Consider the following 13,729-nt stretch of genomic DNA (forward strand, 5'->3'; position numbering starts at 1 on the left):
TGTTTTTGTGATTTTATGATTCTGTAGTATCTGTATGGTAATTACTATCAAAACAGAAGCCAGTAAAAGTGGTGCACTGCTTTACCTGACAGATGCAGAAATCTGATATCATGCACTAGCGAGTCTGTAGCTGAAGACAAGGGGGCAGAGGAGAGGGAGGGAATTCAGATAATTCAAGTAGATACAACTCCTGACGCCATTAAAAATATAGGCTGTTCTCTGCGTTGTAAAACTAAGGTGCCGACTGAGTATATGGTTTTTACATGCCTACTACTACACAGCTGAAATGACATTATATAGCCATCTAGAAATATGGGTGACTGGTAATTTGTGCCCAGGCAGGAGTGGTTTAGTACAACCATAGCAAGAGTCAGAGTTCTTTTGTAGGTGTTTTTCTGTGAAATAGCTGGAATCTGATTTATGTCTGTGCTATTTAAAGATGAGTGGCAAAATGTTTTGGGATTAAATTCATGCTGTATCGCTAATGCTGTTTGGAGGGTAGTTCTTATTTGCTGTGCCTATAATTTAGCAATACTTATTTTGTATTTTCACGGTATTGGTTGGGATTATTCCACCCTGGTCTTCTAAAGGATAAAGAACACATGCATGTGCACGTATGCATATACTCTCACACTTACAAAACATGTAGGCAAATAAAATTGTATTGCTCCTTCTCCCCAGTCATTTGGGAGAGGAGTTAGATGGGGTAGCTCAAAGCTTTGTGTTGGAATGGCCAGCTAGTCACAATCGTGTGGTAGCTGCCTTTCTTCTGCTCACCGCCACCTCACCTGTAATCCAGATCACCATATAGCAGTGGTCGGATCCTTTGTTGATCTTTCTAATTTTAAGGGAGCTACTTTTCAGGTCCTAACTGGAGGCAGACTCACTCAGTGCTGGTGCTTGCTGAGGAGGAGAGCGCCGTGCTGGTGTTTGCCCACCCTCCGTGCTCTGCCCTCGCCCTGGGCGAGGAGCCCCGTGGTCTGCATGGAAGCTGCTTGGGAGGGGAACAAGGAGCTCTGTGGCTCCCAAACAGGGTCTTCGCAGCCTGAAAGCACGCTTTTTCCCCACATTGGTATTTCATAACTCTCCCCTGACTAAGTAAAATTGGGTTTATAACTTGAATCCTTAAAGCATTTACTCAAAGCAGCGTGTAGCTCCTCGCTTTCTGCGGTGATGAACACAGAATATAGACTCCTCCTTTCCCTCCTTGTCTCCAAAGCAGCAGTTCCCAATTAAGCTGTGATCCCTGTGAGGTAAGAACACTTACAAGTAAGGTAGCAAGCCTTGCAGAAGCAGGTATCGAAGTCAGAAATGAGCGGAATATCTGGGAACTGGTCACAGCCTGGATTCTCTGCTCTCCTCAGGGGGGGGGATTTTATCTTCCAGTATTGAGAAGGTATTCTTATGTCATTGCATCTGGTTGCCTTTATGCATGCCAAGATTTGAGTTATGGAAGCTCCTGGATAAGCAGAGGGGTCCTTGTGTGATGTTTGGAGACGAAAACTTACCGCAGAAAGCAGGCTATTACTTAGCAGACTTTACAGGACTCCAAAATACCCCTTCCAAAATACCTTGCAGAAGAAAGATGAAAACTCATGTTTGGCACTGGGAGGTGTGCGTGTATGTGTGTGAGCATATTTAACAATGACAGCCAAAATACATAGGTTTTGGGTCAAATTCTGACAGGTCAATTAAGCAGTATGTATTTCCAGCAAAGTAATTTCTGGCACAGAGTGCTTTTACAACCCTAATCTGCGTTTACCTTCATCTAAGTATTCTGAAAATAACTATTTTTCTGTTAAGGAGGGAAAATATCTTCAGGTTTCGTTGTAAGATAATGAATGAATTCCCTGTATGTGCATGTATTTTGTAGCGCCTTGGCTGTCCTCTGTAGAGTTGTCTCAACTCCTGCATCTCTGGGATGCAGCTGTGCCCCTCTGCAGTCTCAAATATCTCTCTGCTTTTTACCTTCTAGCTTTTAGACCCTGGCCATTTGTGCGCTGGTTCTCAGAGATTCATGCAACGTATTTCAGATAAGTGAGTGTACTGGTGGGTGTAAGCTAACTATAGAGGAGCCCGTGGAGGAGAAAAAAAAAAAAAAAAAATTCAGGGTCAAAGTTTGAAAACCCATTCTTACTCCATTTTGTCTTTTAAAATTTGAATGCATGAGTGGGTGCCCGTGAGGATTTGTAGTACAGCTGAGCCGCTGCTGCAGAGACCGGGTTGGGTTCCTGTCTGATGGAAGAGGAGTTGTCAGCTTCGGTCTTCTGGCAACTGGGGACAGCAAAGGCAGACGCTCAGGTATGCTCTTACGGATGGTAATGGTATTCCTGTTTGAGCAAAACCAGCCATCCTGTTTGCATAACAAATCATGGTGACGTGGAATGAGGTACATCTGTGTTGTCTGTGAGCAGTGTGACTTAGCCTCATCCCTTTCCCCTTGAAAGATAGCTTTAGTTTCAGAGTGGTTTTTTTTTTCCCCCTCTTTCTGTATATTTGAGTGGATTTTGGATTTCTGTTTAATCTGCAATCTCTGTAATACCCAGATCTATTCACATATACCAGTCTGATCTAACACAACTAGAAAATGACATCATACAAATTCCCGTGTTCCAGAAATAAAGAAATGGGCTAAATGGAGACCTTGCAGTAGTCAGACTGGGCATCCCCAAATGAAGCAGTGGAAGGGTCCCAGCAAGGACCTCTGCTCAGGTGCCTGCTTTTCTCATCTGGGCTCTGCTTTGCTCTGCTGCATTTTAAACTTGGAATAGGACTAGTTAAACCCCACTTCTGTACAAGCACAAATTAGCAGTCTAATCTCAAAACATTTTTGTGCTTAAACCCCAAACTAAGGTCTGAGCTGCTGTGTTTAATAAAGCACTTACCACTTTTTAATAAGAAAAGGTCAAAGTCAGAGTCAGAACCTGCCTATTCTTCCTCAGTTCACCTTTGACTGGAGAGATTTAATTGATCACACAACGTGTTTGTTGTCAGATATCTTTGCCACCAATACATCCATAGAGAAGTTAAATTTCTTTCCCTACATCTGTAAGAAAAGTGAAGTTAACTTTTCTAATGCACTTACTGCTGCTTGTAGCCATTCACAGTTTCCAGCACCAATTATTTTCTAAAGTCTTTGGTTTCTACCTAGAGCACTTTTCTTCTCTTCTTTAACTCCTGCTTTTTTCTGAGACTGAGAGTTGCTAGGTCTGGAATTTGCATAGTGCTTTTGAAATCTCTAGAACGAAATGCCTGGTTGAGCTGGCACAAAAATCACAGTCATGGTATAAGAAATTGGACGTAGGCCATTGCCACCTCCTGATGTGGAGGTGCCCCCCTGCCCCGGGCAGTATTGCCTTGACCATATATTTCGTTACATTTGAGAAGTGCAAGTAGTGAAGCACAAGGAAGCTTTCGGCATTGCAAAAACCATAGGGATTGGTTTCAGATAATTTGCATGTGGCTTGTGTAAAGGTCTTTTTTTTTTTTTTTTTTTTTTTTCCTCTCTTGCCATTTAGTACTCACTAACTGACAACCAGGAGCTGTTTGTGTTTCCTCGTTATTTGAGATAAGGCCTTTCCAAATCGTTCCACATGCCAGTAAGTGGAGAGCAGCAGCAATCTTTCTCTGCTCTGTCTTCTGTAACCAAAACCACGTCTTGGAGGTGGCAAACACACAGCATGTTACCGATTTTTCTTTACAGTAAATATTTGATACAAATCAAGTCTTTTTCTGGTTTGATTGAACTGCCAACTTGCAAACTACCTTGGGTAAAGTATCAGAGCTGTAGTGAGTTTGGGTTTTATCTATCTAAAAAGAAATTTGGCATATGAGTTCAAAGGAAATGGTGTTAGAGAATAAGCTTTTTTAGGGTGCCTATATAAGCCTGAGAATTCAGGGTTTAATTGACTGTCACTGCAACCTAGTTTTTGTTTTATTTAATTACAGTGAGTGATTAGATTAGCGGATCAAGATCTTTGGGCAGCCCAAAGCACAGCAAGTGGTCTCTTTAAAACAGACAATGCCCCTATGGCTTGGACATCCCTGTCCTCTGAACAGTCAGTGAGGAGCCGGTGCGATAGTCTTGCTACGGGGTCGGTCTGTTCTTGGAGTCACTTCTTCACCAGAGAGCTCCAGCTCAGACAAGTTTTCGTTGCTTCGCCTGGGCTGGGTCTGTGCATAGCCACAGCAAACTGAGGCCAAACACAAACCAGTCAATCTCTGTGTTGAAAAATACCCCATACTCATGTAGTTTTCCATTCCTCTCTCTTTCAGTCTCAAGGAGACTCACATCATTCTTGTTGGCATCCCAAAGATTCTTGGAGGCCACTGTAATGTCATCACTTTTTTCTTATAGGACACCCGTGGAAAATGGTGAAGAGGAGATGTTAATGGCAGAAGATCACGGGCCTGATTTGATTAATTCTCAGGATTTTAGGAGGCAAAGCAGCATCAGCAGAAGCAGTTCAGGATATAATCACTGCAAGGAGGAGGAGAGAGAACACCTGATAACCCATGAGAGTTTGGATTATCTGCCTTCACACAGTGAAGTTTATAAGAAGTGGCTACAAGAGAAAACATACAGGTAAACTTGCCTTAAATGCTGTTAATTTGGACAATCCAAGGAGATGTCTGATAGCAGAAGGAATTAAGAAAACATCACTTATTGTTTCTGTACGTAGGAAAATACTTGAATAGAATGTAAAAAGGGGCAAAGTGGCAAGCAACTTTGATTAAAAGCATTTTTTGAAAGTGCTTATGCCTTTGCTCTTGAAAAATTATTGAATGTGCAAAAAAAAAAAAAGGTGTTATTAACTACTCAATGTATACAACTTAAAAGGAAGAGACTTTGCAGAGGTTTTGGGGAATTTTCTCTCACTGAGACTTTTCTTGCAATTCACTGCCTCTTAGTGTAATCTGCAGGAAACGTGGTGTTTGAATGTCAGTAGGGGTGCTCTAGACCTAGGTGATACGAGAAGTAAATCAGAAATTATTATTGATGCACAATTATTATTAGAAGTATAAGTTTAGGAAAGGCAGAAACCGGAGGTAAAGGTTTGCACATTTACGTGATAGCCGCTCAGTGCATTAGTTGCAGTAGGAGAAAACAGGAATTACTTTGATATGAGTTCTGAATGCTTAATTACTGAGTCACATAATTGAATTATGAGATGGCATCAAACAATCAGCATCTGAAAGCAGATTGCACTGCTACTTTTATATTAAAAAAAAAAAAAAAAAAAAACAACAACAAAAAAAAACCCCAAAGCTAACAGTCCAACCGTGTTCCTTACCCAAACTGAAATGGCTTTCACCTGAAGGTAGAGTTTTGTTGACTGAACACTTTTTAAAGAGATATTGGCAAAACCAGCCTCTTGCTCATGCAGCCACAGTTAGTAATCAAAATGCTCTAAAAATGGAACTTGCGCACTTGCGAGAGGAAGCGTGGCAAATAGTCCTGTGCTATAGGCTGAGAGGTAACTGTGTTTTCCTGTTTCTAGAAAAGAGTGGGATCGATGGCTGCTGATGGGGCTAATCGGAACAACAGTTGGGATGCTGGGGTTTTTGATTCATCAGATAATTGACTCTCTCATCAAATTGAAATGGGACCTGGTGGAAAATTACCTGCAGGTGAGCAAGAGAAAGTCAGAGTGACCTCTTCTGTGTTTGTTTCTTAGAAAATCCCCACTGTGAAGTTTTAGCTGACTAGAGGTGCTGCCTGTCTAGGTGGGTGTGGACGTCAGATATCCCACGGTGCTTAGTGTCGGCATGTTTTGGTGTCCTTTGCTACAACTTAGCTTATAGTACAGTATAATATCTGATGGTGGTCTTCTCATGAGATTGATGAAGGCAGTCTTTAACATATTGTGGCCTTCCTTTTCCCTCTTGTACGTCAGGGGCTTTAGGTATTGTTGATGTCCAAGGGAAGGGATTAGGTTTCTCGTAAGGTACTTGGGGAATGTGGACCTGGTATCAGATATGTTATTTCTAAGTCTGGGACAGCTATCTTTTGCTAATGCTATAGTAGATTATTGTGGAATGATTAATTTGTTCTTGATGAGTATCGTCATCTCTGTGATAATTGGGATGGTGGTGGTAAAATCACTGAATGGCTAAAACCAATGTAAATGTTACACATCTCTGACCCTGACTGCTTGTTTTTCTCACCTGTAGAGAGAAGAAGGTGGTAAAATTTTCACTTGGTTTGTGATAGCTGTGGTAGATAGTATGAATACTGAAGAGTTTCTTATGAGAAAGAGGCTTTCAGCTTTTGTTCCCACTGAATCCTGACCAGGGAGGGTCATTCTGGCATCCTGTCAGCCGGTGACGGGGGCAAGGGGGGGCTGTATAACCATCATGCATGGTGTACAGCCAGCAGAGACAGCAATTTGTGCAGAAGGGCACCAGGGTCTGGGCTGAGGGTGCTTTTGTGCTCAGCGATGGTGGCAAGGACCTGCCAGAGATGGTCCCCAGCACCTGGGGGACAAACTACCCGTGACGCAGCGGAGGCCACAACCCAGAGCAAGCTCCTGAGGGAGGGTGCAGCTCTGCAGGTTTGGGGCTGCAGGCAGTGCCTGGGGCCTCTCGCTGAGGCTGGAGCATGGCAGATGAGCTCCTTGTCTGCACAGATATGGTGGGATAGCTGATGCTGCTGGAGTGCTTCAGTGGCTGGATACAGGCTCTTTAGAAAGGACAGACTGGAATGGTTAGGAGGGGCAGTTGCTCTTTTTTGTGAGAAAGCAGTGGGAATGGATGGAACTCTGCCTTGGGACAGATGAGAATCAGCTGAGAGCTTGTGGATCAGGGTTAGAGGGCATACCAACATGTATGATGTTGTCGTGTGTGTCTGCTATAGATGCCAGCTCAGGAAAAATTAGACAAGGCCGTCTTCTGACAATCGGAAGAAATCTCATGGTCACTGGCCCAGATTCTCATGGGCATCTTTGGCCAACCACCCCAGTATCTGCTGGAAGGACAATACAGCAGGGCACAAGCAACCCATGAGGTTTCTGGAGTTCATTGATAATGACTTCCTGATAGATGATCAAGAAGCAAATGAGGGGACACGTTCTGCTGGACTTTGTACTTACAGGCAAGGAAAGACTGGTCAGGGATGTGAAGGTTGGGGGCAGCAGTGACCGTGAGATGGTGGCATGCAGGATCCTGAGATGAGGAAGGAAAAAGCAAAAAGCAGGATGACAATTCTGGACTTCAGGAGAGCACTTTAGCAAACAGCTGCTTGGAAGAATCCCAGAGGAAAACATCCTGGAGAGAATAGGGGTCCAAGATGGCTGGTGGTTCTCGGGGATTATCTCCTTCGTGATGAAGAACGCACTGTTCCAATGCGCAGGATATCAAGCAAACAGTGGCAGGAAGCTCCTCACAAAACTCAAACATAAAAAGGAAGCTCACAAGAGGTGGAAGCAGGGACAGGTGACCCAGGAGGAATACAGAGACACTGAGTGTGTGTGGATGGGGTTAGGAGAGCTAAAGTGCACCTGGAGTTGAACCTGATAAGGGATGTTGAAGGGCAACAAGAAAGGAAGGTGTCTACAGGTATATCAGCAGGAAAACGAAGACTAGGAAAAATGTGGGCTTATTATTGAACTGGGTAGGGGACTTGGTGATGAAGGACTTGGAAAAGGCCAAGATACTTGATGCCTTCTGTGAGGGAGATGGCTGATGTCATTGTGAGGCCACTCTCAATTACCTTTGAAAGGTCATGGCAATTGAGGAGATGTTCCTGAGGACTGGAGGAAGCCTGTCGCCCCTATCTTCAAGAAGGGCAAGAAGGATCCAGGGAACTACTAGCCAGTCAACCTTATCTTGACCCCGGGAATGTGATAGAGCCTGGTAACCATTTCTAACTGTATGAAGGACAAGAAGGTGATTTGGGGTAGTCAGCATAGATTTACAGTGGGTAATAGCCTTCTACAATGAGATGACTGGAGCAGTGGATGTTGTTTGTCTTGACTTCAGCAAGGCTTTCATCACTGTGTCCCATAACATCCTCATAGACAAACTGATGGTGTATGGGTTAGATAAGTGGACAGTGAGATGGATTTAAAACTAGCAGATCTGCTGGGCTCAGAGCGTTATGATGAGTGCTACAAAGTCCAGCTGGATGTTGGTCACTACAGGTGTACCCCAGGGGTCAATATTGGGGCCATTGTTTGATATCTTCACTAATGACCTGGGTGGTGGGCAGAGTGCACCCTCAGAAAACTTGCAGACAAAAGCAAAACTAGAAGGAAACAGTGCTTGATGGACCAGATGATTGTGTTGCCATTCAGCCAACAGCCTTCTGGGCTGCATTAGGAGGAGTGTTGCCAGCAGGTCAAGGGAGGTGATCCTTTCACTCTACTCAGCACTGGTGAGGCCACGTCTGGAGTCCTGTGTCCAGTTCTGGGCTCTCCAGTACAAGGGAGACATGGATGCGTCCTCTGCTATTCTGTGAAATCTAGACGATGGTATAATGCTGCCAACTGCTGAAGGACAGATCTCAGTCACTTCACAGAAATGCGAGGGAAGACTTGGAACAGATGGAGGCTGAATATATCACAGGGAAAAGCCAAGAAACGAACAAGTTTAGGTTTTCCATGAGGAAAGTACATATCATTCTCTTGGAATATTATTTCACTGGGGTTTCTTATATACAAACTATATGTATGTTTATAAAATATATAAACAGTGGATTAATACACATGCATACAAGTATATATGCATTTGTGTGTATATACCTGCATGTGTGTATATATACACACACTTATGTATAAATAAAGAATATGTGGAAAGAAACCACAGTTTGACTCCAGGGCATCACAACTGTTAACACACACTGTTGTTCCTGTTGTATTATAAAATTTGTCCTATTGTAGTAAACTAATACAGAGGGACAGGAGGTAAGCTCTCACAGGCTGTGACATCAGTACTAATTTGTAATTCCTGCCCTGGAAGACCTTCCTGTCTACATACCTCCTTCAGCTGCGGATGAGCAAAACTAATTTTTGTGCACTTTGCTTTGCTGTTCAGCTGTGCTGCACGATGCACTTACAAAAGCCTTGACGGGACATGCTGCCGGGAAGGCTGCGGTGGCCGGCTGTAACGCTGTGACCTCAGAAATGCAAGGGATGTGTTTGACCGGCTCACACAATGAATCACAGCTGTGCACTGCGGAAGGCGGCAATGTATGTGGGAGCTGAGAAGTTCTGGAGACAGCATGACTGCGGTCAGCCCAAGCACAAACAAACAAACCAAAAACTCAGGGAGACACAAACGTGTTTTTTAAGTGTGAGAAGGCCTAGTATGAGAGGTGTCCTTTCAGTTAAAGTAAAGCAGGAAAGAGCTTGCTCACGTATATTCTGTGTACTGATTACAGCTGCAAATTCATAAAGGTAATTACTGATGTAAGACTTCAAAGCCTCCATTCAGGCAAAATGTCTACTGAAGACATCGTTTGGTGTTTTCTTGTGCATGTTCTTAAGGTCCTTTAACTCTGCTTCTGACCTGAAAAGGGCCTTGAAGAGTAGCAGTGTATCCTTTATAGTGTTTTTAGAGATGGGCAAAAGTCCTGGAAAAAGCATGACTTGATTCTGAGTGTCATCATTCACCTTACCATTGCTCACTCCCGTCCTTCTGAAGACTGAGCCTGCACTGCTTGTGTTGGTTTTATCCTGTGGTACACCTTCTGCCTGCAGAAATTTGTGGGACAAAAGATTGTTGAAAAGCGGGACCTGATCTGTAGGTGCCAATGTATTAATCTATTTGTCAACTGGACAGGATGGCAACATCCACATGACCTGGCTGTGTGCACTTGGGATTGGGCTGGCCATGGTGGTTCTCTCTTCAGGCTCAGTGCTGGTAAGTGTTACGTCTCCTACGCAACAAGCCTATAATGCTGTGATAAACCAAATCTCTTGGTCTTCCGAATACTGGTTAATTCAGTATTTTATTTCAAAAAAAAAAAAAAACAACCCTGCCTATTATGCAGCCCAATCGGAGAGGTTTTTCTTAACCTTCAGCCTAAAGCTGGATGCCACCACCTATAACTTGTATAAAAGTGTCTGGGGTGAAATCAGTGCTGGTGGCGATGCAATTTACACTTAGCATGTGGTGTTTATAGAATAAACACAAGTGGCAGCTGGTGTAACTTGTGAAAACTTGGTGTTTGGAAGGGGCCTAAGCCAAAGACCATCAGTCCATATAAAAGTTACTGTTGGTTTTAGATTGATCTTTTGCTGTGCTATGTGTGTCTCGCTTGTAGCCCTGATCAGTACTTTTATGAGACAGCAAGGCTAAAACATTGAGCCTTTCTGTCATTTATTGTCCTGCTGCGTTCAATTTAATTATAGACAGGCAATTAACAGCATAGGTGAGAGAAAAAGTGAAAGTTTTACTGAATTTCCCCCAAAATCCAGCAACAGTAGGAAGGGAGCTTGCTGTTATGTGGGTAATAACTGACCGGTTTTAAGCTATCTAAAGTCTGAACTGACTGGACAAATTACGCAGGTTCACACGTACACCCTGCCCTGCAGACAGCCTGTGCAAAGACAAGAGGCTGGCTGGCTTCAGGCATCGCGGAGGATGGTGGGGGGCTGGGGCAGGTGCCCTCGTCCGTTGTTTTCTTCTCTCATTACCCCCAGAATATGTATAGCAACACTATTGGGAGCTTGAATTTTTGTGTGTAGCCAGAAGTTTTATGTGTTTAAGTCGTCTGTTAATTCTGGGAAAGTTTGTTCATGAGCAGAGCAAGGTGGGGGCTGGACTTAAAAAACGTGTCCATAGACACATCTAACATCTAATGATTGTTGACTCTGTTTCTCTCTCCCCCCCTCTCCCCCCCCCCTCCCCCCTTTGCAGTTCTTTTGCCCAACAGGTTCACCATCTGGCTTGCCAGAAATCATTGGATATTTGAATGGCACTTCTATTCAACATCTTTTTAACATCAAGACCTTTTTAGGGACGTTTGTCTCGTGTGTGCTGGCTGTAGCCTCTGGGCTCTTCTGTGGGCCAGAAGGTCCCATGATCCATCTGGGGTAAGAAATAGCAGACAAAAGTTAAGGCTATCAGGCTGAGGGTATGGGTTTGCAATGTCTGTCTTGGTAGCAGCGCTGGCTTATAAAAATACCCTGCATTGGGAATTCTTTTCCCCTGTGCTGTCCACTCCTTTGCATTAACAGAACTGTTCATGCCATGCAGTGAAGAAAAATATTTTTTCACTATGTGTTAGAAATACCGGTTTGGTTCCCCAGTACAGTTCGCCATGAGGCTCAGCAAGCAGTTATCTGGACACCTGCAGTCAGTTTTGTTTCTGAAAAGCAACCTGTCCTGCAGCTATGGCCTGCCGTCTGCTTTGCATCTCATATAACTGCTTTTACCTATGCGAAGTCTGTATAAAAATAAAGCCAGTCTCAAGGGGCTGTGCGCAAAATCCTAGAATCATAGAATGGTTTAGGTTGGAAGGGACCTTGAAGATCATCGAGTTCCAACCCCCCTGCCATAGGCAGGGACACTTCCCACTAGACCAGGTTGCCCAAAGTCACATCCAGCCTGGCCTTGAACACCTCCAGGGATGGGGCCTCAACAACCTCTCTGGGCAACCTCTTCCAGGGCCTTACCACCCTCAAAGTGAAATATTTCTTCCTAATATTTAATCTGAATTTGCCCTCTTCCAGTTTAAAGCCATTCCCCCTCATCCTATCGCTACATGCCCTAGTAAAAAGTCCCTCCCCAACTCTCCTGTAGGCCCCCTTTAGGTATTGGAAGGCTGTGATAAGTTCCCCTGGGAGCCTTCTCTTCTCCAGGCTGAACAATCCCAACTCTCTCAGCCTCTCCTCATAGGAGAGGTGCTCCAGCCCTTGGATCATCCTCGTGGCCCTCCTCTGGACACACTCCAGCAGGTCCATGTCCTTCTTATGTTGGGGACTCCAAAGATGGATGCAGTACTCCAGGTGGGGTCTTACGAGAGTGGAGTAGAGGGGCAGAATCCCATCCAGTGGCCTGCTGGCCACACTTTTCATGCAGCCCAGGATACGGTTGGCCTTATGGGCTGCGATCGCACATTTCTGGCTCGTGTTGAGCTTCTCGTCAATCGAGTTTTGCTCCTTTACTGGCACTAAGTGGTTATAGTGGATTTCAGGGTGAGGGTGGGTAGGGAGGGTGGGGATGTCCATGTACTTAAAAATAGGTTTTGGTTGTTTCACCCCCAGGTCCTTCTCCTCAGGGCTGCTCTTGATCCATTACCCAACAAGCCTGTATTTGTGTTTGGGATTGCCCCAACCCAGATGTAGAACCTTGCACTTGGCCGTGTTGAACTCCATGAGGTTGGCTTGGGCCCACCTCTCCAGCCTGTCCGTGTCTCTCTGGATGGCATAAAGTGGCAACAATTTTACAGGCATCTGCAGAAATGCTGTAAGTGGCCGTGCGAGGTACACAGTGATGGACAGGTGGGCCCTTGGGGTCTGTGTCTCCAGCTTGCAAACATGGCAGCTGCCAGTGCCAGCTAAGGGTGACCACAGAAACCAGGCACGACTTTGCAAGCTCTGCAGATAGCAGGTGGCAAGTCAGGTTGGAGCTGCTTGTTGTTCGTGCAGTAGTGTAATACTATGTTCATAGGTAGGGAAAAGTAGACTTCAGAGTCTTTTTGAAGGATAATGTTTTTATCCCCCCTTGCACTATACAAAGAAAGAGAATCCCCATCACTCTATGGTGGTCCAGGGACTTGTGAGAAGGGGAGAGGAGGGTTGCCCAGTCCTGCTCTGTAGATCAGAGTGGTTCTTAAAATTTACTGTGTTGGAATACAGCCAAACTTAGTAACTGCAGGTCAGATTTTTGGCCTTTCTGTTTTGGTAAGTGACATGATTTCCTTTATTCACCGTTTAAAGAAGAATCCTGCTGTGCTTTATTACCATTATTAAACCATATCTTGAGTAGAGATGGTAAAATTGGTCTCTGCTAATATGGTATAGATTTGTTTGTTGGCTGGCTTGCTGCTTTATTTCTGATCCTCTTTGGTTTTTATAGTATTCATCCTTGAGGTTTGTTCTCTTCCTCTTCACCACCCTGACCAAACCTATCTTCCTCCCCACCACCCTTTCACATTTTCTGTTACTCCGTGGGTTTATATTTATGTATTTATTTGCATTGAGGTGCAGCACCTTGAGGGATGACTCAGATGTTCAAAAATAGGAGTGTATGGTTAGTCAGAGGCAGCCACAAACCTTCTAGACAATGACTACTAAGGTTTAACTCTCCCTTTAGGTTTCTTTTTGTTTTCTTCGCCTTCAGACATTTGTCTCCAGGAGTTCAAAGGCTGCAGCTGTGAATTTTTTTTTATTTTTTTTTTTTTCCTTTGTGCTGAGTTGGTAATAGTGATGCATGAGCCAAAGAATTGAATCATATTTCCATGAAGAAAGTCAGCATGGTATTAACATGATGCCTTTTCAAAACATAGGAATTAAGAGCTAGTTTAATTTAATTTAGCTGGAACCCTCCACCATTTTTATTAAACATAAACACGCGTAAGTTGCTAAAAGCCTCCGAGAGATTTGTTAAGGCTCCTAATTTAAGTCTTGTAGAAAAGTCTTCCAAGATTATACAATGAATAGATTTTTCATTTCACTAAGGGTTTGGATTTTTTTTTAATTCCCCATTTAAATGTAGTTTGAAGCACTGCCTTGGAACACGCTGTAATAATTTAAATCATTACACATCTTCTGTTAGAAGTGTG

General features: G+C 44.0%; 1 protein-coding gene across 1 annotated transcript in view; it reads left to right on the forward strand.

The window, feature by feature from the left end:
* Nucleotides 1-4,334: 4,334 nt before the first annotated feature.
* Nucleotides 4,335-13,729, forward strand: part of LOC309686516 (chloride channel protein C-like) — a gene marked incomplete at both ends in the record, with an annotated part of 84,620 nt that continues 75,225 nt past the window's right edge. Inside the window, 4 exons of the mRNA XM_082499224.1 lie at nucleotides 4,335-4,585; nucleotides 5,502-5,631; nucleotides 9,781-9,861; nucleotides 10,861-11,036. Coding sequence (XP_082355350.1) covers nucleotides 4,335-4,585; nucleotides 5,502-5,631; nucleotides 9,781-9,861; nucleotides 10,861-11,036 — 638 coding nt within the window. The remainder of the gene's footprint in view (nucleotides 4,586-5,501; nucleotides 5,632-9,780; nucleotides 9,862-10,860; nucleotides 11,037-13,729) is intronic.

Source organism: Vanellus vanellus (genome assembly GCF_965231255.1).
Source record: "Vanellus vanellus genome assembly, chromosome: 2".
Taxonomy (NCBI): Eukaryota; Metazoa; Chordata; class Aves; order Charadriiformes; family Charadriidae; genus Vanellus; species Vanellus vanellus.